Source organism: Ursus maritimus, unplaced genomic scaffold, assembly GCF_017311325.1.
Source record: "Ursus maritimus isolate PB19 unplaced genomic scaffold, ASM1731132v1 scaffold_33, whole genome shotgun sequence".
NCBI lineage: Eukaryota > Metazoa > Chordata > Mammalia > Carnivora > Ursidae > Ursus > Ursus maritimus.
In genome coordinates this window covers 3395961-3421171 of record NW_024425897.1, presented here as the reverse complement: position 1 = coordinate 3421171, position 25211 = coordinate 3395961, and the positions used below count along the sequence as shown (strand labels likewise).

Below are 25211 nucleotides of genomic sequence, written 5' to 3'. Positions count from 1 at the left end.
GGACCCAATGAGGGGCTTGATCCTAGGACCCTGGGATCATGACCTGAGCCAAAAGTAGACGCTTAGCCAACTGAGCCACCCAGGCGCCCCTGAACCATTTCCTGACTAACATTTTCTGTCACCAGAAGTTGGAAGCGTCCTGTAATGTGTCCTCGGGTTTATGGTATCTGCGGCAAGCGTCCAGCCCCTAGCCAGTGCCTGCTGCCTGATTAAAAAGATCAGGTTGGAGCTTCCCCTTAGTCAGTCTTTGTTCTCAGAAGTCATGGTTATTCTGCACGTTTACCCTACATGTACTTGTTGGAAGAACTCTGTTGGGTCCCTCTCCCTGGGACTTCTGTGGGATTCACCTTGGACTTCACTCTTTGCAGCCAAATCAGCCCTCCCTGTGTGGGTCTGTGGCATGTCCTACCCTGGCCTCCCCATGTCTCAGGGCTCTCACAAGAGAGCCTGTTCCCGCTCTGAGCACCCTTGTTTACTGAAAAGAGGTCCCTGCACGGTAAAGCCCCTCAGAAGCAGGGCACCTGCTGGTGTGGCTGGAGAGCCTGGTGCAGGATGGCTGTTCTCTCTCCTGCGCCACTCTCAGCCAGGCATCCAGGGACCTTTGTGATCAGACTCCTGGGTCACTTCCAGGTGGGCAGGTCCCCGGGGGGAACGCCAAGCTCTTTCCCACCCCCACAGCCCATGCTTCTCAGGCGAGGCAGAGGAAGAACATTCTACACAAAGGACTTGGGTTCAGACCCTGGCTCTGCTCACTCCGTAGGCCTTGTGAGGGGCTTGGCAGAGGTGGTGCCCGGCTGCGGTTCCGGCGTGAGCGCCGCACCAGCTTCCGGCTGTGCCGCCCTTGTTCAGGCTGATTCAGGGCTGCTGCTGTGGCTGGTGCAGCAGGGCCAACCTAGTGCGGCCTACGTCGCCCAGGTCCCCAGGCCGCCAGGTGAGATGGTGCTGTGCTGGCCTCTGCAGGCTCTCCTGGGCAGTCTCTGCAAGCCCATGGTAGCATTTACCCCAGCCCTGCATTTACCTGGACCCCCAGCCCCCAGCTTTTCTCGCCCACAGGAAGGCTGCCCACTGTCAGGTGGGGAGATGGAAATACCCCACCCCCATAGCACATCTTGCCAGGTTGACTTTGCAGCTGATGAGTTTGGTATTTCGAATATGCCTTTAGTTAAACTTTTTCTTTTCAAAATATTTTCACTCTCCGTGAAATTCTAATTAGGCCATTCATTCGTCTGAATGTACTTGCTGCTCTCTGCATTTTGCAAGATAATGAGGCTGTGAGATGCTGCCATCCCCATGCTCTCAGGGCCTTCACTTTCTGCCCTGGAGGGAGATGCTGGCAACCCTACGGGCCATCCCTGCCTGTGGGATCTGGGCCACAGTGCCTAGGGAGTGGGGAGCACCGAGTATACAGATGGGGAAAGTGAGGCCTGGGCCACTGAGGATGGTGTAGGTGAAGGGGTCTCAGCCCCAGCAAGGCCCCCCCTTCACAAAACAGCATCTCCCTTCACCTCGTGTCACCCCAGCTCAAGATCAAGGCCAAGTGAGGTGCCTTCTAGATCCTGCTCCCCTGGGTGTGCCTGACGGGTTGAGAGCAAAGGAGAGGCCACGAGACTGACCCATAGATGCCAAATGACCATGGCACCAAAGCCCCCCGTTTTGTTTTTTAAAGATTTTATTTATTTATTTATTTATTTATTTATTTATTTATTTATTTGAGGGAGGTGGGGGGAGAGAGAGAGTGTGTGTGTGCACTTGCAAGCGGCGGGAGGGGGCAGAAGGAGAGGGAAAGAGAATCTCAAGCACACTTTGAGATACCAGAGCCCTAGGTGGGCAGGCTTGATCTCATGACCCTGAGATCATGACTTGAGCTGAAATCAGAGTCAGATGCTTAACCAACTGAGCCACCCCGGCATCGCTCCACCTCCATTTTGCTTTTTTGCTTTTTTTTTTTTTTTTTTAGATTTTATTTATTTGACAGAGAGTGAGCAAGAAAGCTCAACCAGGGGGAGCAGCAGAGGGAGAGGAAGAAGCAGGCTCCCCGCTGAGCAGGGAGCCGAATGCAGGGCTCAGTCCCAGGACCCTGAGATCATGACCTGAGCAGAAGGCAGATGCCTAATGGACTGAGCCACCCAGGCACCCCTCCATTTTGCTTTTAAAAAGAAATCATAAATACCTGCTTGTTTATAGAAAATGTAGAAGATACAGAAAAGAAGGAAAATGAAATCATACCTGTTACACCTGTACAGCCCAGCACCTTCTGTCCTCCCATGGGTTCCTGGGAGGTGATTTCCACATGTGCATGTTTAAGGGGGCTGGAGGTTGTAATTCCCATCCCACATCTCACCAGCATCTCCCGTGTTGGTGTTGGGATGCTTGGCCAGCGCAGAAGGGTGGGCACCCTATTTTCAGGTAGTACTTGTGGTTGGCTGTGCTGGTCCTGCCTCCCCTGGGCAGACACACCCATGTCAGGCCCCCTCTGTCCCTGGGGCCTGTGCGCCCCTCAGCTAAGAGCTCAGGAGAACATCCCATCGTGGATTCAAGCTGTTTGCAGTTCTCTACCATCAAGGCTGTTGCAGTGAATAACTTTTGCCCAGAGCTGTTTTTCTACATTTAAACAACCTGGGCTTGACCTTGAGGTTCAGGTCAAGTGAACCTTGCTGGTGTGTATGTACGTACATGCACGCTCATGCTGGGGACAGAGCCTTGGTAGGAGCCATCGGGTGCCAGTGAGGCCTGAGAGAGTGGCCTTAGGGTAGGCCCCATGACAGCCCCTCTCCCAAGAGATAGCTAGGCCCACTGTCTTCAGATAGCCCACCCAGGGACCTGCATAGGAGTCAGACCCACAGGGAAGGCAGTCTAGGAAGGAAGACCTCCAGTGAGGACCCCACCTCACCTCCTATCCCCTCAAGTGTGAAATGGGAACCCGGGTGTCCCAGCAGGCGTTTGTGAGGTGACACCAGTCCTGGTGCTGTGCTGAGGAATGCGGGTGGTCAGGAGGCTAGGCTGAGGCTGGTCCCCGGCTCTGTGGGCATTGCACACAGTGGGTGCTAGGGCCTCCCCTCGCCCCTTGGCCTCTGCTCCCACCAGGCCATCTCACGCATACTTCCTCACACCCAGGCTGATACCCGGGGGGTTTGGAGGCCTGGCAGTGCCAGCACTCCCACAGATGATTACCTCCAAGGTGAGTCACTCGGACCCTCGGGGAGGGCACACTGATGGCTCTGGAGTAAGAGTAAAAGCTGCAGTGAGGGGTCTCGTCTGTACACAGTTGGAGGCCCAGGTCTCAAGGCACCTCAACACCCCCACCCTTGTCCAAAGGACCATGATGGGGGAAGGGCACTAGGGCTCTGAGGATGTCAGCTGTGCCCCTCACAGCATACCATGGGCTACCCAGTTCACTGACCATGGGTTAGGGTGGGGTCCAGAAGACCTGACAGGGCTGAGAGGGAAACAAGGGCAGGAAGGGGAGGGGTGCAGGAGAGAGGAAGGGCAGGGATGTAGGAGTATAGGAGACAGGGCAGGTAGGAATGCACGGGGAGGTGGGGGTGCAAGGAGGCAGAGGTATAGGGGAAAGTGGGGCTTTAGGGAAGGTGGGGGTTCAGGGGAAGGGAGAGGCAAGGCTTTCAGGAGAGAGAAGTCTATGGGAGAGGGTGGGGAATAGGAGAAGTGAAGGTACCAGAGAGATATGGGAGTACAGAGTGGAGGAGCCAGGCATGCAGGGGGAGGCAGCGATGTAGGGATGTAGGGGGAGGTAAGGGCAGGTGTGCAGGGGGAGGCTGGGATGCTGAGGTCAGGAGGGAGGGCAGCAGGTGGTTGAAGGGCCCATTTAGGCCCTGAGATAATATGTTCTAAGTACCCTAGCCACATGCTGAGCCTTCTGAGGAGAACTGAAGCTGGGAAAGGGGCTTTCCCGAACACACCATGAGAGGGCAGGTGTGGGCTCTGGCATTCCTGACCCTCCCACCCCCCTCATCAGTGGACACAAACTACCAGCCTCACCTGTCACCTCCTGCCCAGGGTGAGCGGCAGGCTTATTGCCACCCAGGGGGGCAGGTGACCTGTCCAGGGCCCCAGAGGGTACAGGGCCATAGCTAGGACCACAGCCAGGGCAGGGACTTGTGTGGGACCAAACCATCTTCTCTCTTGGGCCTCCCAGCATGGGGGTGGGGAATTACGATGGGGAAACTGAGGCTTAGCAAGCGGAGCTGGGCCCTGCTCCCAGGCGTGCCCCCAGGCAAGCACATCTTCCCTTTCCGCTTGACTTGGTGACAGTTCTCTGGCATTTGCCTGTCTGTAGGGAGCTACTGGTTATGATGAGTCTACTTCAGTATTTGTATTTGAAGAAAGAATTCCAGATGTTTCTTTGCCAAACCTTTGAAACAGGGCATTGGTTAATTTTTAATTAAGCCTTTATGCTTGTGAACTTTTGTCTTTATAAAAGGGCCGGGACATCTGGAGGTGTAGCATGGGTGAGGGTGGGGGTGGGCGATGCCCCAGGGCGTGGTGCAGGGAAGGAAGCCATCTGTGACTATGACAGGGACAGCAGCCTGTGCGCCGTGGGAACCCTGGGCCCTGGCACGTCCCCTTGCTTCTGGTGACTCTGTCCCCCTGCTCTGACTCCACTGCTCAGAGCATCCCCACAGTTGATGGGCAGGAGGACTGAACCTCAGACAAGACCTCAGGTCCGAGAACAGCAGGCTTGGGCAGGGGGAGAGGACGGGATGGGAGTGGAGGAGTGTTTGCTCTCCCCTTCCCTGAAGCTGGTGGGGGGCCACTTTAGCTAGGGCAGGGGAAGATCTTGAGCTGGGCCTGGTTCTCTTGCTCACTCCTTCAGCAAATATTTATCTGGTTTCTCCCCCCACCATGGGATCCCCCATGGCCTTCAGGATACAAGCCATATCTGGTCCCTGTGATGCCAGCGGCCCCTCTCCTTGCTGCACCCATCTCCAGACTCAGCAGGCTGTGCCTGGATGAGGGTCTCTGTGGACCCACTCCCTGCATCGTTTTAGATGCAGAGATGCCCTCAGCAAGGCGGCATTCTCCTGAGCCTTCAGGAGCCCAAGGCAGTCCTTCTTCTGACATTTCTCCAGTTTCTTGCAAAAATCGGCCTCACTATAGAACACATGCTCGGGTTCCTCAGTGCAGCCCAGGCCCGGGAGCCGCAGTACTCTGTTGGTCTAGATACTCTTTTCTAGATATTCATCCTTGCTTCCTTCTTACAACAGAAATAAATTGAGTAACTGCCGCGTGCCAGATGCTGTGCTGGCTGCCACTCAGCTCCAGCCTGTAATCCCTCAGAGGTCAAGGTGGTCGCTTTCCCCAGCACCCCCCTCACCTTTGGTACCATATGTGGCAGCAGAGGAGGGTTTAGATTTGTTGTGTCGTTTGGTCCATGCAGAGGCCTAAGAGCAGGTGACTAAACTTCATAGTGTGATCCCGGGCTCACAGGTTAATTTTCTTTATCTTCTTTAAGTCCTGTCCTCTCCGAACTATATCTATGAGAAATTTCTATTTCTGACATGTGAAAGGTAGTCCGAAATGCGTCGGTCATTTCAATGGGAACCTTGGGTTGGGGACTTAGATTCCTATGTGCTATTTTAGGTTTGTCCTAGTTTATTCATATTCATTCTTTTTTTTTTTTTTTTAAGTATTCTGGAATCATTTATGTTTTGATTCTGTTAGAGATTGTCTTGGTATTACTTCTGGGAGAGGTTTAGAAATAGAAAACAGGGAGCTTGTTGCAAGGGTGTTTTAGAGTTTTTCATTCAGCTCTGATGCACTCATATTCATAGTCATTCTTTTTTGTTTAATAATAAAAGTGTTTTAAAGCTATGAATTTGCCTCTGAGTATAGCTTTGGCTATTTCCCCCCAGTTTATTGAGATATAATTGACATGTAACATTGTGTGAGTTTACAGTGGACAGTGTAATGATTTGGTACACATATGTATTACAAAATGTTTACCATAGTAAGATTAGTTAGCATATCCTTCATCTCACGTAAATTACCATTGTTTTGTTGTTATGGTGAGAACATTAAACATAGCAACTTCTTTCATAGCAACTTCTAAGTATACAATACAGTATTATTAATTGTAGTCACCATGCTGTACATTAGATCCCTGGAACTTATCTTATAACTGAAAGATTATCCCCTTTGACCTGTATCTCCCCATTTCCCCTACCCTTGTTCCCTGACAAGCACCATTCTACAACCCATATATTTTTACGTATGATGTTTGATTTTTCAGTGTTTCTAAATAGTCAACTTTGTGTGCTTAAATTTTTATCTTTTATCTATTTTATTTAAAAGAGTGTTTTGCATATTCTAAGAACCACAAGATGGCTCTTTTTAGATTTCTATATTTATTTGGTAAAATACACAGAATTTACCATTTTAACCATTCTTCAACGTCTGGTTCAGTATTATTAGGTATAAGCACATTGTTGTGCAACCAATCTCCAGAACTTTTTCGTCTCGCAAAATTGACACTCCATATCCATTAATGAACATTAATGGACCCATTACCCCCTCTCCCCAGCCCGACTCCTAAAAGTGGAATAATACAGTGTTTGTCTTTTTATGATTGGATTATTTCACTTAGCGTGATTTCTCAAGATTCATCATGTGGCATGTGTCAAAATTTCCTTCCTTTTAAAGGTGGAATAATCTTCCATTGATAATAACGTCCCATGATCCATACGTGTGTATCACATTTTGTTTATCCATTCATCTGTTGGTAGGCGCTTGAGTTGCTTCACCTTTTGGCTATTGTGAATAAGGCTGTTATGAGCACAAGTGTAAAATACCTCTTCAACACTGTGCTTTCAGTTCTTTTGGATATATACCCGGAGGTGGAATTGCTTGATCATGTGGTAATTCTATTTTTAGTTTTTTGAGGAACCACCATATTGATTTTCTTAGTGGCTATGCCATTTTACATCCCACTAACTGTGCCCAAGAGCACCAATTTCTCCACATCCTTACCAAAACCTGTTATTTTGTGTTTTTGAGAGTAGCCACCTAATGGGTATAAGGTGACATTTCACTGTGCTTTTGATTTGCATTTCCCTAACGTTAGTAATATTGGGCATCTTTTCATAGACTTCTTGGCCATTTATGTATCTTCTTTGAAGAAATGTCGGTCAAATCTTTTCCCCATTTTGTAACTGGGTTGTTTGTTTTTTGTTGTTGTTGAGTTGTAGGAGTTCTTTATGTATTCTGGATATTAATCCCTTATCAGATATGATTTTAAAATCTTTCTGCCATTCTCTATATTGCCTTTTTACTCTGTTGATTGTGTCATTTGAACAGAAGTTTTTAATTCTGATATAGTTTATCTATTTTTACTTTTGTTGCCTATGCTTTTGGCATCATATCTAAGAAATCATTGCCAAATCCAACATCATAAACTTTTCCCCTATGTTTTCTTCTATGAGTTTTGTAGTTTCAGGTCTTATGTTTAGATCTTTGATGCATTTTTAGTTAATTTTTGCATATGTTATAAAATGTTGTAACTGTATCCTTTCCCATGTGGATATCCAGTTTTCCTAGCACCATTTGTTGAAAAGACAGTTCTTTCCCCCATTGAATGGTCTTGGCAACCTTGTAAAAAATAGTTGATCATATCTATATGAGGATTTATTTCTATTCTGTTCCATTGGTCTATATGTCTGCCTTTATGCCATGACCATGCAGTTTTCATTACCAAAGCTTTGTAATAAATTTTGGGATCAGGAATTGTGAGATCTCTAACTTTGTTCTTTTTTATGATTGTTTTAGCTGTTCAGGATCCTTTGAGATTCCATATGGATTTTAGGATGGAGTTTTCTATTTCTATAAAAAAATGCCATTGGGATTTTGATAGGAACTGAATTAAATTGGTAGATCACTTCGGGTAATATTGACATCTTAACAATAGCAAGTCTTCCATTCCATAAGCATGAAATGTCTTTCCATTTGTGTAGGAAGGTCATCTTTAATTTCTTTCAGCAAGGTTTTGTAGTTTTCAGTGTGCAAGTCAAGAAAGACTTGACTTCTATTTTTAGCATAGCCACTAAGAAAATCAATAAGGTGAAGAAACACCTTAGTTAAGTTTCTCTCTAAGTTCTTTGTTCTTCTCGATGCTATTATAACTGAAGTTATTTTCTTAATTTCCTTTTCAGATTATCCATTGTGAGTGATTTCTGTTTATCGATTTTGTACCCTACAACATTGCTGGTTTATTAGTTCTGAGGGCGTGTATGTAGGTGTGTGTGTAATCTTTAGGGTTTTCTACATTTAAGATCATATTATCTGCAAACGGAATTTCATGTCTTCCTTTCCTGTTTGGATACATTTTTTTTCTCTCTCTTGCCTTATTGACCTAAGATTTCTAATAGAAGAGGACTTGAACAGAAATGGCAAAAGCAGCATCCCTGCCTTATTCTTGATCTTAGGAGAAAAGCTTTAATTCTTTCATTACTGCGTATGATGTGAGCTGTGGTGTATGTGCAAAGTGGTGTGTAGCATGTGTAGTATGGTGTCCTTTTATGTATGGCCCTTATCATGTCCAGGTGTTTCTTTCTATTCCTAGTTTCGTGTTTATATCATAAAAGAGTGTTGAATTTTGTCAAATGTATTTTATGCATCAATTGCAATGATCATTTTCCTCCATTATTTTGTTAATATACAGGCTATTATGCTGATTGGTTTTCATGTGTTGAGCCATCCTTGCATTCAGGAATAAATCCCATTGGTTATCGTGTATAATCCTTTGAATATACTGCTGAATTCAGTATGCTGGTGTTTTGTTGAAGATTTTTGCATCAGTTTTCACAAGAGCTATTGATCCATGGTTTTCTTTTATGGCTTTGGTATCAGGCTAATTCCAGCCTTGTAGAATGAGTTAGTAAATGTTCCTTTCTTGTCAATTTTTGGGGACAGTTTGAAGATTTATGTTAACTCCTCTTTGAGTATTTGTTAGAATTTGAGTATTATTAGAATTTGTTAGAATTCGCCAGTGAAGCCATCTTACTGGGAGGGCTTTGGTTACTGATTCCATCTCCCTGGTAGTTATAGGTCTGCTCAGGTTTTGTTTCTTCTTGGGTCACTTTTGGTAGATTGTGTGTTTTTAGGAATTCGTTCAACTAGGTTATGCAGTTTGTTGGTGTATAACTGTTCATAGTATTCTCTTACAATCTTTTTATTTTAAAATATTATACAGAGAAGAGACATACTGAACACAAGAGAGTGGGGTGTTTTTGTTTGTTTTACGTTTTTCAAGTTTATTTTTAAGCAACTGAATTTGTAAAATTAAGGTAACTAAAAATGTTCCTTTTTCTTCATTCTTTCTCAGTTTCGCGAGTATAATTGAAGATTTACAAGCTACTTGGTGTGCACATCGTGGTGATTGGATATACAAATATATTATGAAAGGGTTCCTACCATCTAGCTAATGAACACATCTGTGATATCATGTCTTTTGTGAGTGTGTGTGTGTACGTGAGCCTGTGTGTGTAGTGTTTGGGTTTGTTGTTGTTGTTATTTTTTACTTGGTTGGACTTTGTTTTGCATTTCATGGATTCATACCTAATCTCTTACACTCATCAGTCCACAGATCCACAGATATCCCGAAACAGTAAAAATACTCGCCACAGGCAGCTTGCAAAGGATGGCTAGGGACAGCTGAAGTCATCTTAAGGCAGACAGCGTAGCAGGGTCTTGCTGGAAAACACATTTCAACCTCTCAGCAGCCCTTGTTCCCCGAGGCATGTGGTCTGGAGCTTTTGCCTAGGGTGGGGTGACAGACACCCAGTTGAAATACCCAGTTAGCCTGGACTTTTCTGGGCAGCCCAGGGCTCCCGGCAAGCCGTGTTTGCGCCCTCCCAGGGAAAGACCCATCATTGGCAAATCATGACTGAAAATCCAGGAGTTTCACCATGAAGTTTCCTTAAGGAATTTCAGAGCTGGCGTCACTGTTTTAGAGATCTTGAGTTAAGGAGGCCAGGCGTCTTGTTGAACGAAGCTGTCAGCTATTCACAAGAGATGGTGAGTGGGCAACAGGATGTGCAGCTGACATCTGTGGATGGACCGCGTCCAGCCCCTCCGGGATGCGGACAGCCTGGCGGAGGACGCGAGCCCCTACTTCAGCGCGCCTGGGAACGTTCGCTGGGCCGCAGGTCGGGCCAGGCGTGCCTCCTTCCCGCACCGCAGAGCCCACGTGGGACGTTTAGGAAAGGGGGGGAGGCCTCAGCCTACCGGGAGTGAATCGTAAGATGCCGGGAAGAGACACGTGCACACTTTTCTGAGCTGGCGCTCTGGACGGCAAGCTTTGATTCCGACCTGTACGCTGACGAGCCCGCGAGGGGCCTTCTCTCTTGAGGGTGCTTTCTGACTGTTTTGTGGGTGCCGCTCCGCTCTGTCTCCCTCAGGGAATTTTTGTTGTGTGGAAGTTTCATCCTGGGATCTATTTTCCACATCTCTTGCCTTCTGTCTTTGAGCAACTTCTTGTCATTTTCTGCTGCTTTGGAAGGACTGGCCTGAGTGCGGATTGCTGCGGCGTCCTGTCTGCCGCTTGCTCGCCGCCTCTGTCCTGGCTTTCCTTAAATCTGTATGGGTGGGGGGGTGCCTGGGTGGCTCAGTCGTTAAGTGGCCCCCTTCGGCTCAGGTCATGATCCCAGGGTTCTGGGATCGAGCCCTGCATCAGGCTCCCAGCTCAGCGGGAAGCCTGCTTCGCCCTCTCCCACTCCCCCTGCTTGTGTTCCCTATCTTGCTGTGTCTCTCTGTCAAATAAATAAAATCTTAAAAAAAAAAAAATCTCCATGGGGGCCTCGTCGTTTATGATCACTCCTTCCCGTGATGGTCTGTCCCCAGTTCATCAGTTCAACACTGTCTTCCACCCTTTGAGGATACATGTCAGCTCTTCCCTAGTACTTGTGCTAATAAGTGGGCTAAATAGAATTCAGTGAAAAGCAAGTGTCTCAGGTCCTCCAAGGGCAGTAGGATTCGCTCCCAGGGTGCTGGTGTTCTGTGGGCAGTTCTCTGCTGGCTGGGTGCTTCTGTCCAGGGTCCATGGCCCAGCCACCCTCACCTGTCACAGAGAGACTTTGGTGTGGACCAGAGGCTGGAGCCACTTGCAGACTGTGGTGTCACGGACAGGCCTGGCCTCAAGTCTTGAAGAGGGGCAGCCTTGCAGGTGTTCAGGACAATAACGGGGTGTAGGATGCTGACCCTTACCAGGAGCCACAGTGGCTAAGGAGTGCTCATCCTACCTTCCCCTCCCGCAGCAAGGAGCTGCAGGACTTTCAGGCCATCCGCCGCCCATTTTCCAGTGGGTCAGGCGTGGTCCCACAGGGCAGCAGTGGTGAGCTTAGCAGCAGCCACACAGTGTGGATGTGTGTGGGTGTGCCTGTGGGTGCATGGTGCATCCCTGTGGGTGTGTGCGCGTGTTTGTAGGGATGGCTGCCCCAGGTGCCTGCAGGTGAGTTTCAGGAGGTCCCCAAACTGTATGCACGCCTTCTGCAGTGTTCCTACATCCTTTTGGCAGGGAAAGGACACACAGACAAGTCCCGCTCCCAGCAGGCTCTCATGGTATGTGTGGGTGGTGGTGGGGGGAGCCAGAGGGGACACTGCAAGGCCTAGAGTCTGTGCTGGGTGGGGGTGGGGTGGAGCCCCCTGCCCTTTCCCACTGCGTTATTTGCATATAAAAGGGGGGAGTCTGTTACTGGCTGGAGGTTGGTGATGTCTGGACCTGTTGCCATGGGCACTCCCGAGGTTTAGGAGCAGCTGAGCTGGCTCCCAGCCTGGAGGGGGGGTTAGGAGCAGCAAGGCTGGTGTCCAGCTAAGCTTCTGGGAGGGAAGGGATGTTCCTGGGGGCCCAGAAGAAGCCTAAGGTGGCCATGGTCACCTGCTTGTTGGCCCTGGGCAAGAGCAGACTAGAGGGGACCTGGCCCTTGGATGCTGCGGGACAGGAGCGAGGCTGGAAGGGCCTGGAACCTCCCTCTCCAGGGCATACTCTGCTCTCTCGCCCACACTCATCTCTGACCCATCCAGAACCGGATGGCCACAGCCACCCTACCTCTGCCCATGGCAGCTGAAGGGCCTTCCTGCCACCTGTGGTGCTTGTTGGCCCTGTCCCAGGCGCTGGGTTGTGGGTGCTGTGCTGGCAAAGCCTGGCGGAGTCTCCCTGCTTGAGTACCCAGTGTTGTTCTTGATGAGGGAGGGTATGAGTGGCCAACTTCCATACACATGTCACTCTTCCCGGGAACCTCCTTCTGGAGGCTGAAGACAATCCTCTTGAGCCCCAGGCCCCATCTCCCTGGATGGCAAAAACCTGGGCTGGGCTTTGTTGGGAGCCCCCTTGGCTATAGCCCCCCCCCCCGCCCCGCCCCCGGGGCTGTGGAGAAAACTGACCTGGTATTGCTGATGACGGTCCAGTGCAAGCACACTGGTGCTGCAAGCAGCTAGCAGGAATGTGACAGGAAAAGCGGGCGGGGGTGGGGTGGGGGTGGGGTGGTGGTGAGGTGAGGGTGTTGAGGGTGCTTGTTGACTCAGAGGGGCACTGCCGTGTCAGGTTGGCCCCTTGGCAGCCTCCCCGGGACCTGCGTAGATCTGCCCACAAAGGGACTGATCTCTCCTGGGGCCAGCTCTGCCTCGTGCTGCTGCCCCAGGGGCCATGACCCCCCACCCCAGTGGCTTAGTTAGCAAAGCTGCAGTGGGTCAGGCTGAGGTTGCTTGGGGAGGGCTGCCCGGGCAGGGCGCCCAGCATGTAGGGGCACTGCCAAGTGCCTGGTCAGCAGCCGTCAGGGCGGCAGGGACCCACAAGCTGGGATGGGGAAGGGTTCCTGGGCTGGGGCCATCTCCAGGGCTGGGAGCCCAGTAGGGTGAGCTAGGGCCCTGACAGGGCAGCCTTGCTGGGGCGGGGAGAGGAGTGCTCTGTGCTGGGTTCTATCACCAGGCCCGCATTGCCCTCAGGGTCTCATCGCCCCTAGCTTGGAGCCAGCTACACCGCAGGGGTTTCTCTTGTCCAAGGCTGTCTTGAGGTTGTGGCTGCAGCAGGCCCACCCCAGGCCACACAGCTGGGCCAGCTGCATTCTCCCTGGGGAGGCAGGCAAAGACAGGGACGCCCTGTCTCTCAGGGGAAGGCAGGTGAAAGAAGCAAGGGACGGAGAGCTGGGGTAGGCCTGGATGCCATGGGCAGCCCTCTCAGCAGACCTGGTGCCAGACTTGCTGTCGCCTGACCTGTCTGCCCCCCAAGCACTTCCTGTGCCCAGTTCCCATTGGGTCCTGAGCCTAGTGGCTCAGTTCCCATCAGGTGGGAGTTTTCCCCACTGTCAGTGCCTTTTCTTCTTATCTAGGCAGAGCATGTTCCTTGTCAAAATGATGGGAAAGATGTGGAAAATCCCCCAGACTCTAGCAGACAGCTGTGGGGCTCATCCCAGGCACCCTTCTGTGGGCAGCTGGGGCAGGTGGCACTGAGGGGGGGGATTGGGCCCCGCTGCTAATCACCAGGCTCTGCCACCCTAGCTTCCTTGGCTCTGCAGCCCAAGAGGGGGGTGGCTGGGCTCAGGGGCCCTGCCTCACCCCCCAGAGGCTTATTGGCCACAAGCTCCTAGGGGCTGCACCTCCATTGCCCTCAAAGGGGCTTTGTGCCACCACAAAGAGGCTCTGTCCCTCACAGAGAAGCCTGGGTGTTGCCATGGTGACAGAGGGGGCCAGGAAGAAGGGGGTCCACCGTCTTGGGGGGGAAAGGGCGTTCCTAGTGTACACAGGCCAGTAGCCAGTGCGGGTGACTGCTGCACCCGCCTTGCTGCAGCCCTTGGCCTGGCCAGACAGCTGCCCCAACTATGCTTTAGTGGGGCCATGAGGACATTTCATGGACACCTTGGCCCCTTGGTGGGAGCTGAGCTCCCAGGTTCTGGTGCCAGTCAGATCCATCTGCTTTTGGTCCCAGCCTGGCTTTGAGCCTTTGAGCCCCAGCCCCCTCCTCGGGAATGCCTTGGTCCCTGTGCCCACCGCAGAGTGTGGTAGGGTGGAGCTCTGAGCCTGGGCCCTCATAACTTCCCCACCATGCTGCTCTGCTGTCCTTGAGATGGAGTGGGGAATGGGGGGAGTGTGAGCCTCTGCTGGAAGGGTTGGGGGAGCCACTCAAGGTGTGTTGGTGGCATTGGTGTTGGAAGCAGCTGGGCAGAACCCCACACAATAGGATACCCTGGGGCTTGACCCCCCAGTTTCCCCTCTCATGGCTGAGGTGGAGTGGGTGGGCTGCTGGTTCAAGTAGAGAGGGCACTGTGACTGCCAGCCCCCACCCTCCCCATCTGGAGCTCTATGGCTCCCCAGCCCTGGGGCCTTGGGGTGCCCCTGGGCTGGCGGCTACAGGAACCACCAAGGAGGTGAATCCTTGCTGCCTATACCCCACACTTGGAGCCTGCAAGGTATGGCTCCAGGGCTGTGGCTCCAGCTGGAATCTGGGTCAGGTACAGGAGGGATAGCAAGGGGGCTGCCCTGAATCGGGGAGAGCCATCTGCCCCCATCCCATGAGTTCTGATAGAGGCTGTTCCCAGGGAACTAAGGAGACTTGGGGAGTGCCATAGTTGGCACAGGGAGCAAGTGTCTGTGACCTGTCCCAGTGGGAATCTCAGGTCACCCCTTTGGGTGCCTCTGGTGGTGGCTCCCTGTGGCTTAGGCCTCCCACCGAGGAGGGGCAACAGCTGGGATATTCACCTGTCTCTGCATGTCTGGCCTGCGCTTCCAGCTCCAGGCTCTCAGCTCCCAGACCTCAAGCACCCTGGGCCCCCACAAGTGTCCCTGCCTTGACTTGACCCTGAGCCTCCTACATCAGTACTGCCACAGCCCCTGGTCCTTCTGGACCACCTCCCCAGTGGCCCCCCTGTCCTGGGGCTAAGCAGTGCTGCCGTGGACCTGGCCTGCACTTGGCGTAGGGCACCCATTGGCACAGGGGAAGACTGTTCTCCCTGCACATGTGAGCCGTCTTCCATATGTTCATCAGATGTGTGCTGCTGGGTGTCCATGTGGACAACCTGGGGGCAGGTCACTAAGGGGCCGGGCCATCTGTCCCCCACCCCCACCCCCACCACAGGGTCTGGTCCCTTACAACAGGGATGCCTCCTCTACTGGGGAAATCTAATTTCCAGGCTGAATCCAATTACCATTCTGCCAGCTCCCTCAAAGTCCCTCTGCTCCTTCGGCCCGCAGGTGGCACTGCCTAGGCCCCTGGGGAGCTGAATTCCCAGGCTGCCTCCACTCGCCCACCTGCTCGGGCAGGCAGCTGCTTTTCTGTCTCTTCCTTACCTCTTTTTTTTTTTTTTTAAAGATTTTATTTATTTATTTGAGAGAGAGAGAGAGACAGCGAGAGAGGGAACACAAGCAGGGGAAAGGGAGAGGGAGAAGCAGTCTTCCCGTTGAACAGGGAGCCCGATGCGGGGCTTGATCCTAGGCCCCTGGGATCATGACCTGAGCTGAAGGCAGACACTTAACCGCCTGAGCCACCAGGCGCCCCTCTTTTCTTACCTTCAATTGTAGCAGTAACTCGGTGCCTCCCTGACCACTGGCAACACTGGAGGGTGCAGCACCGTGCCACCCAGGGTGTCTCAGCGACCTGAGATGTGTCTCCTTGTAGTCTTTCCTCAGGGCTTGGGCACCCTGCTGGTTTCCATGCTCACTGCTTTGCCTCTTACGTCTCTGGCCACATCCGTTGTTTTTAGCCTTTACTCAACTGGAGTTGGGGTTCTGGTTTTTCCTTATTGATTTGCAAGAGTGCTTTATAGATGAAGGGTGTCACTTTACTACTGGATGTTACAAAGACCTGACCCCAATGTGTCCATTATCTTTTGGTTGTCTTTGTATCTTTTTCTCCCACTTTCTGTTATGGAAAATTGCAAATGCACAAAAGTAGAGGGACTAGTGTGATGCCCCCCCCCCCAATGTGCCTCTCACCAGCTTCTGCCGTGATGAAGGCAAGGTCTAGAAGTAAAGTCATTGCTTGTCTTTCATCTGAAACGCTCACTGCATATGTTACTGTAAATGGTATCGCTTTAAAAACCAAAACCAAAACACCATAACCACAGTCCGTGACGCTGTTTTGGGGGGATATATACAGAAATGCTTCGTTCTCACAAAGTTCGGCTGGTCTGTCTTTCCTTGGCACTTTGTCCCACTGCTTTGAGGTTAAGAATAGCCCCCTCCCGCCCAGACACCCCAGGCCCTACACTGACTTCCGAGCAACACTGTGGTCCTAGAGGGGATGGACAGACATGGACTCCGCCCTGTGTGAACTCCCCGGCCCAGGCCTCCTGCTCCAGCCTTGGCTCAGTGCCCATCCTTGTGGGCTGGCCAGAAGCTATCCCTGCAGCTGTGGGCACCATCTGACCACAGGAGGGGTGACAGGGTAAAGATGGGCCCCCCCGAGGCCTGGCCAGCAGTGTTGGGAGCAGGTCTCTGTGCGGGCAGTGTTGAGGGTGGGGGACACAATGCCTCCCAGGCAAAGTGGGCTTTGGAACCACCAGGCCAGGGTTCTGCTTCTGCTCACACCATTTCCTTATCTAGATGGGTGGGGGTGGGGGGTGGGAGGGGCACAATGAGGTTCAACCAGTGGCCAGTCCTCTCTCTCCCCTCTTGGAGGACAGCTGGCAGTGTGCCGACGGATGGCCAGCAAGGAGTCGGGACTGGAGCCCAGGCCTCCTGCCTGCCTCCCCCTGCCGGCCTGACCCTTAGGAAATTCCTCTAATTCCTCAACCCAGATTGGACTCAGGCCCCATAATTTGATTTTCTGGAGCAGGGTTTGGCTGGACTCCTTGTGAGGAAGAATGTCTGGGTCAGCAGGAAGACGTCAAATGTGGGTTTAGGTTTCGGGGGAAGGATCGGCGTCTCCCCCTAGCTCCTCTGATGGTGCCTTTGCTTTCCTGACGGACCAAGTGTTAGCCACAGTTGTGCCCCAGAGTGCTCAGGGTCCACGCTCCCCCTGCCCAGCAGCATTTCAGAGCCCTGTTCTTATCTACCCACCCCCCCATTCATCCACCCATCTGATTCTCCACCCACCTCTCCACCCCCCACCGTCCTCTCGTACCTCCTCACCCTCCTATCCACACACCCATTCACTCATTCATCCATTTCCCCTTCCATCCAGGCTCCTGTCCGTCCCTCCCTTCATCCACTCAGCAGTCTATCCACCTGGTGTCACTCGTGGGATGTCCAGGCAAAGATAGGTTTACCCCAGGTTCACTACCTTCATTCCTTCCTGGGACCAGTGAGGCTGCTGGCTCTGCACTGCATGTTCATCCGTAGGTGGTCGGGCATGGTGAGAAGCAGCCTCCACCAGGGACTGCAAAGCCAGCAGCTGGGGTCTGGCTGAGGGTTGTGAGGGGTCTGCCTGATGGCAGTGTGGGGCCCTTGCCAGGTGAATGGAAGCTGTGATGACACTGGCCAGAGAGGAGAGCAAGGGTCAGCTGAGACCCCCACAAGCATGGCACTTCCGTGCCGGCCTCAGGCCCTCCCCAGGATTGGGCCCCTCCCTGATGCCCCTCTGGGGATGATGTCTTTAAAGTCTCATGGTCGATCTTAAAAATTCATGTACAGGGATGCCTGGGTGGCTCAATCCATTAAGCATCTGCCTTTGGCTCAGATTGGGATCGAGTCCCATGCCCATCCATCAGTCCGTCAGTTGGGCTCCCTGCTCAACAGGGAGTCTGCTTCTCCCTCTCCCTCTGCCCCTCTCCCCCTGCTTGTGTGCGCTCTGTCTCTGAAATAAATAAATAAAATCTTTAAAAAAAATCATGTAAAATTTACTTTCCATGTCATCACGTATTTATTGTTTTAACATAAAAATAGTGTTTTGAGTTACCATCAGAAAAGCTGCCTTCTGGATTGCTGGCCTGGCTCACCTGTACCCACCCGTGCTCCCATGCACAGGCCCTACACCTCGGACCCAAGAAGGCCACCATGTCAGGGAAGTAGGCTTAGGTCTTCCCTGCTTCCTAGATACCCCCAGGCAGCAGCCTGCCTCTTGCGTACCCCAGGGCTGCCCTGAAAGCCATCGAGGTGAGGAGGCTGTGGACTACAGGCCCAGCATCCCCACCCACAGGCAGATGGAGGGGTGCACCCTCGGGCTGGGGCAGAGAGCATGCCTCTTTGTGGATGGCTACAGGGTATTCTTCCTCCAAGCTGGCTGGCATTTGGGGGTGTCTCCTGGGAGACACACAGTCATTTAGCTCTGGCTGAGAGAACTGGGAAATGGGAAGGTCATTGTAGGGTTTGGCTACCTTCTAGCCATAGCCTTAGATTTCTGGGCCCCTGGCTGACCCCCAGCCAGAGGGAGGAGGCCCCGTCTGTGGGGGGTTCCTTGGATCCCAGAGCTGGAACACCCTGGAGGACCCAGGGCAGGGAAGCTGGAGGCTGGGGCTGCCCTCTCCCCTACTGTCCCCAGGGTCTGCAGCCCCGGCCTGGTCTGAAGGGGAGCCTGAGATCAGTCAGGAACCCTTGTCTTAGCATATGGAAGGAGGAAAGTCATGTCGTAGGCATGAGGCCCACAGATGTCCTACCACCACCTCCCAGGCCCTCAAGACCCATGCTGCAACCAAGGGCTTGAGTGACCTGGCTCCACCCCCTGCCCTACCCTGTGCTGCCCTCCAGGGAGGAAGACTCCACCATGCCTACCTGGGGCCACCAGCTTCAGTCCATGCAAGCACAAGACCTACTCTACTGTCTAGGTGGCACCGAGTATGGGGCTGCGTGCATCGGGGGCCTGTACCCAGGGACAAACATGCCATGCTGTTTGTCCCTTATTCCCTGCTGGCCAAAGAGCCCAGTCTCTATCTCACTTTCCTCATCCCCACCCAAGCTCCTCCCCTCCCCCCATGATGGCCACCACCTCTCCCAGCCCAACATGCTGACTTCGCTGCCCCTCTGCTGGGTCACACTGACAGTTTTATTTGTGTGACGGGTGCTGGGAAAATGAAGCTTAGCTTCTGGGACCTATGCTGGCCTCTTGTTTCACTAGGCCTTGGTTTCCCCAGCTTCACAGTGGGCTGGGCTCTATGGTGTCTTCATCTCTATGTACACACATGCCCCCAACCCTGTCCCTGGCTCAGCTGGTACCAGTGGCCCAGTGAGCAGCAGAGCTGGTCCTCCAAGGGTGCTGCCCGCTGCACTGTGTCTCTAAGCTCAGGCCCTGTGTCGTGCAGGGGCCCCTGGGGCCAGCAGAGTCAGCCTCAGCTGGCTGGCGTGGGCTGGGCCGGGAGGAGGCCCCGAGCAGTACTGGGCATCGCACCACACCCCAGTGCCCAGCGGTGTGGCCACATGGCCTGCACCCCGCCTACTGGGCTGCTGCTGTACGCAGCTCTGTGCTCCATGTACCCCCCCCGCCCCCCGCTTCTTTTTGCTCGTGAAGAACAACTATGCCAGGCAGCCAGGGAGCAAGCAGTGAGGAGAGTGCTGGTTTGTGGTTCCAGCTGCTGAGTCCCTGCTGCTCCTACCTACCACCCTGGGGCCTTCAGGGGCAGCACTGGGCAGGGACCCAGCCAGGCCTGACCCTGCCCATAGACTGGGCCTCAGACGCCTGGGACCCTGCCCTCCACCTTCCCTCCAAGTCAGGCGTGAGGTGCATGGGCCACTTCTGAGTGCAGAATCTCAACCAGGCTGTCCTTGATTTTTATTCTGTCATGTGGGTAGGTAGCACCCTTGTTCCCAGCCAGTGTGGCTGTGAGTAGAGGCCTAACTGCTGATCTGCAGGCCAGTGGTATCCCCTCACCTGCCTAGGCATCCCGCTCACCTGGCGGCTGTGGCGTGGCTTCTCTCTCCCTGCCCGCTGGTGCACCAGCTCTGCCACACCAGCTGTGTGGCTATGGCTGGGTTCCCTACATTCTCTGGGCCGGAGCACTGCCTCCGGGAGTTGGCCCTGTGCTGGCCCCATGAGGTTGGGATGAACTGGCATGCGCTCTGGGCAGCAGAGGGCCTGGGAGGTCTGAGAGGTGGTCATACCAGCTCTTCCTACCCTTCCCTTCCCAGAGGGCTCTGGAACGCCCACGGTCAGTGGTTCTGCTGTACCTGGCAGGAAGCAGGGGCTCCCAGCTCAGAGCCCCACACTCCACAGGGAGGGAGCTGGCTGCTTCCGGCCAGCCTCGGATTAATGGCTTTTAATTTAGAATTTAATCAATGCAGCTTCTCTCTGGACAGCTGGATGCTCTGGTCTGGGAGTGAGTCGTATGATCTGTGAGTGGGGTGGGTATGGGGCCTGTGATGGCCTCTCTGGGCCTCTGTCCCGGCCCCACCCTGACCTTGCTCTGCTTTGCCTGCAGCCTGCTGGCATCCTGGTCATGGAGGACTGCAACGTGCACTCAGCTGCCAGCATCCTGGCCTCGGTGAAAGAGCAGGAGGCCCGCTTTGAGCAACTGACGCGAGCTCTGGAGCAGGAGCGGCGCCATGTTGCCCTGCAGCTGGAGCGTGCCCAGCAGCCTGGCATGGGCAGTGGTGGTGTTGGCGGTGGGCAGTCCCTGCCAATGGCCTGGCAACAGCTGGTCCTGCAGGTAACACCCCAGTGACTCCGGAAGGGTGAAAATGGCCAAGTAGGGAAACAGTCAAGGGGCCTTGGTGGACCATAAGCCAGTATTGAACGGCTTATTGCAAGCTACCCTGGCACCTCTGAGGAGGGGAGAAAAGCGGGATCCCAAGGCGGCTGAAGTCTCATTTGGGTGTATAGGACACCATGTGATGAATGGGCAGGACACAGCCCAACCCTCAGAATGGCACCCTCCACTCAAGTGAGTCCTCAGAGCCCAGGTAGCTGGGCAAGGTCTATTCTGGTCAGCTCAGCAGTCATCCTGGTGACATGGAGGGTTTTGCCAGCCCTGGAGTCTGCTCGCCATGGTATCCTCCTTCCTTGCATGCATCAGTGAGTCAGCCCTAGGGGAAGGCTTGAGCAAGGCCCTGGGCTCTGCCTACGGCTCAGACAGTGACCTAGAGCCTCAGTTTCTCCACCGGCCAATGCCCTTAAACTGGGCTCAGGCCCCTGTTCATCCCTAAGAGGCGTGAAGCCCTGTCTGCTCTGTGGCTAGGCCCTGAGCACTCTAAAGTCAGGAGTAAATGGCCTGGATCCCTCCCTCCAGCCACTGTACCCCAGTGCGTGACCTGTGGATTGAGCACCTGGTTTATGGGGTGGTAGGGGCAGAACAAGAAACCGTGGAAGGCCTGGAGTTTGGTGTGATTTTTCGGTTCATATTACTGACTGAGGCACAAGGCAGGGGATAGGCAGGGCAGAGCTGTCCCAGGAGCCAGGAGAAGGAGGGCCCTGGGTGGGAGTCCACCCTACAGACCTCCCACTGTTGCCCCTGCTCAAGACCAGACCCAGAGGCCTAGGGGACCGTGGCCTACTGAGTCCCCAGTGTTTGTCACAGAGTGACCCTAGAGGGCCCTCCCAGGGGTGTTCTGTTTCTCTGGCTCAGCTCCCTGAGCAGGGGTACCACCATTGCCCTCCTAAACCTGGCAGCCAGACCTCCTTGCAGTATGTCCCCCAGCACAACCTCTCATCACTGGGCCCCGACTTCAGGGAACGAGACAGGCTGTTGGCAGCTTGGGGCAGCCTGCACCTCTGTGGCTGGAGAGAAAGGGAGCAAGGTATTGGTCTCGGTTGAGACTGACCCAGTTGGGCTAGCTTTGCCTAGACAGGGCATGTGGGGCTCAGAAGCAGTGGCCCACATCAGGTCGGGGGACTTGGCGAGTGACCTTTACCCCCAGAGCCTTGATGGTCTCATCTGCCAGTGGGCAATGCACACACACAACCCAGCGTGGTATACAGTCGAAGTCAAAGACATGTCTCCAGAGGGCCCAGACACCATTGGGAAGCTGTCTTTCCAAGCCTTTGGTGCTAAGGTGGGCCAAGGAGCTAGTCCACAGGAAGCCAGGACTGAGGCAGGGTGGGTCTAGGTGCAAGAGCCACCCCCACCACCACCTGGATCTCAGGCACCCAGAGGGTGAGGCCTGCACCCTCAGATGTGGTGGGGAGTGGAACAGCTCAGCTGGGCCACATGGGGACAGTGGCAGTCACTGACCTCAAGGACATCCTTCAGGCGCCAGGCCCTCTTTCTAGCCCTCCCAGGCCGGAAAGGGCTTTAGCCTCCAGCCCAGAGGGCACTGCTGAGGGTCAGTGCCCCCACAGAAAGATGTTCCCATAGCCTGGAGCTGCCCCAGCCTCCTGGGGGCTGTGGACTAAAGACCTCAGGCTATAACCTCTCCCCGCCCACTGTCCTCTTGGCCTGCCCTTGGTTTTCTGTCTCTTGGGAGATGGTTTTCTCAGGGTGAGATCGGAGAGAGCATGTGTTCCCAGGGCTGTGGCTAGACTGGCAGGGCTGATGGGACATTGGGGGAGGCGGGGCCACATCCGCTGGCCAGGCCTGGCAGCCCTGATGCCAAAACTCCTTCCCAGATTTGTCTCAGCAGGAGATGCCTAGTGACCTACCTGCTGAGCCCCAGGGCTGCCTGGAGCTGGTCCTCAAGGTCAGAGCTGGGGTCTGTGAAACTCAGGGCCAGTGGCAAGGCAGGTCGCTGGGGCTAAGGGGTTGAGAGGCCAGGGGCTACTACTGTGCTCCCCAGGCTGCACCACTGTCCCGGCCACCTGCCTTTAATCCTCCAGCAGGAAGAGCTCCCCGCTCCAGACCCCTGGCTGGAGCAGGGCCAGCTGTCAAGCCCTGTGTGTGTGTTTGTGTGTGTGGTCGGGGGGCACGGGGGGGCCTTTAGGGACCTGGCCAGCCCTGAGCTAGGCCAAGGTGGGTATGTGGCTGGGGCACTAGCAGCTGGTGAAGTTTGGGAGAAGGTAGAAGCAGCTGAAATGTAAGTTTCCTCAGGGCTGTAGTCCAGTCTTCCTGCTGCTCCTGTTCCAGGTGGCTCCCTGTGGGGCTGCCACGAATGGAAGATACAGGGGGCCAGTGGTCAGGGCAACTCACCCCTATGTAGGTGGGGAAACGGAGGCTCCGAGGGCATGCAGTGGACACCCAGAGTGCTTGAGCATGCTGGCTGCATGGCCTATGTACATGGCATGTCCAGGAAGAAGGGTAGCCCCTGGGGGTGGCTGGATTTTCCGCGTGGGGTCTGGGGCAAAGCAGGAGGGCAGGCAGGAAACCCAGGCCCTGCCCTCCTTGCTTGCCAAGACCCATGGAACTTCCTTACACTGGCCCTTGCCCTTGTCCTTATTCATCTCGAGCCTAGTTTCCTTATTCGTGATACAAGAGGCATTGGCTCGCCTTTGTGGGGTATGACCCAAGAGGGGCCCAGCCCAGCCCTTCTGGGTCTGTGTTTTCATCCAGCACAGCCAGACTCTCCAGGGTGTGGCTGTACCTTCCTGTCATGCCTGGTTTGGAGAAGTCCTGATTAACCAGCCACTGTGATACCACTCCCCGGCCCCCGGCCCCAACCACTTCCCAGTGCATCAAAAGCATGGAGAGAGCGTCTGAGGCCCTCTTGGCCTTGGGAGCTTTCACCCAGTGTCACCCAACTGCTGAGCCTCCCCACACATACCATTTGATCTGCTCTGACACCCTAAGTGGGGGGGGGGGAGATCCTGGACCTCTGGGCCTTGATGGGGAGAACCCAAGACAAAGTGTATCAGTGCCAGGTCCATTTGTCAGGCCCCAACTGAGCTCCGTGGAGGCACTTACTTGGGGGACCATCCTGGGGGTTTGGGCAAGGGCCTGAGGCCAGACCTGGGAGACCCGAGAGACCTTGTCATGCTGACATGGCTGTAACTACTGTCTGATCAGCCCTCATTTCACAGCAGGGGGAAACTTATCCCAGTCAGGATGAGCAGCCTGTGCCAAAGAGGATGGCTGCACTGGCCCCAGCTCTGCCAGAACTCAGTTTCCCTAACTCTACAGGGGGAGGGGCCTGTGAGCTCTTTTACTGGAGGCAAAATGAGGCGTGGGAAGCAGGACTCGGCCAAAGTCATTCGGCGGGAAAATGTCACCCCCGCAGGGGAAGCGGAGGGACGAAGAGTCCAGGCAGGCTGCCGGGAGTTAGGAGCGACCCCGGCCCCACCCTGGCAGCCGAGCTGCGCTCCGTGCGGGTGGGAGGGCGGGACCTTGCCCCGCCCCACCGGCCCCCGCCCCGCCCCACCTGGGCGCGGCCCAGCTCCATTGGCTGCTCGCCGTGACCGCCGCCAGATCCGCCCCCGCGGGGAGCGAGTCCGCCGAGCCCGAGCCCGAGCGGCGGAGGCGCCGGAGCCGAGCCCGGTTTAGCTGCCGCCGCCGCCGAGGTCGCCGCCGTCCTTACCGGCCCACGCCCCCCCCTCCCGAGCCCGGCCCGATGCCGGCCGAACTCAGACAGGTTGGAGGGAACTTGGTCCCAGGCGTGGGGGCATCGTCCCGGGGGCCTGGCGGCGGAGGGCGGGGCGCCGGCCTTCCCGGGAGGACCCGCTTTTGTTCCGCGGAGCGGCCGGCCGGAGGAGGCTATTGTCTGAGCTTCGGGCCGGCGCGTTCGGCCCCGGGGCAGGCGGGGCGGCGCGGCGGAGTGAGCGCACCGCCCGGGGTGGGGGTGTGCAAGGCGCGGGGCGGGGCCGCGGGGTCTCTGGGGACCAGGCGCGGGCGCCCCGGGCGGTGCGACTCCGCGCCTGGAAGCGAGGCCGGGATCGGGGTGGGTGCACCCCAGGGTAGCGCCCAGGACAGGTGCCTGGGCGGGGGTGGTGGGTGAGGGCCTTCCTGAGCAGCGCCTCTGTGCGGGAGGGATGCCGAGTCCGGAGAGGTCAGCCGGACGAGGCCTCCAGCTCCTTGGGGGGGGGCACGGTGGGCCTCCCCCCCCTTCACACTCTTAGCGCGGGCTCCGACTCTGGGGACCTGCGAAGGAGCTTCCGGAGCTTTAATGGAAGCCCTGTCTGCCGCGGCAGCGCACGTGAGGGGAGGGGTGGAGGAAGGCCCTGCCCACGTGCGGAGGCGGGAGGGGGTCTCCGAGGAAAACCCAGGCAGTCAGCCTCCCAGGGCTGGGAAGGAGCGGGAGAGAGGCGTGTGGGCAGCCAGCACCTCGTGCTCAGAGGGTTTGGGGTCCAGTAACAGGCAGGGAAACTGAGGCTGACTGGAGGAGCAACTGCCCCAGGCCCCTTGTGATTGGGGGCCAGGTCACACCTGCTTCTCCCTGGCAGCTGGGTTTCTGCCTGCTGGGCGTCTCTGGTATGGCCCCTACGTTCAGGGCACTGACTGTCCCAGAGATGTAAGGGTCAGCTGGGGGGGAGGTGGGGCCAC

At 54.8% G+C, this 25211-nt stretch overlaps 1 protein-coding gene across 5 annotated transcripts in view; it reads left to right on the top strand.

Moving 5' to 3' along the window:
• ARVCF (ARVCF delta catenin family member) overlaps nt 1-25211 on the top strand; it is a 49569-nt gene that overhangs the window by 7587 nt on the left and 16771 nt on the right. For 4 of the 5 annotated variants that reach the window (XM_040619587.1, XM_040619589.1, XM_040619588.1 and 1 more), the window contains exon 3: nt 20289-20516. In XM_040619587.1, coding sequence (XP_040475521.1) covers nt 20307-20516 — 210 coding nt within the window. In that variant the 5' untranslated portion in view covers nt 20289-20306. Of the gene's footprint in view, nt 1-20288; nt 20517-24186; nt 24304-25211 lie in introns of those variants that run through there. The other variant, XM_040619591.1, reaches the window with a different exon arrangement.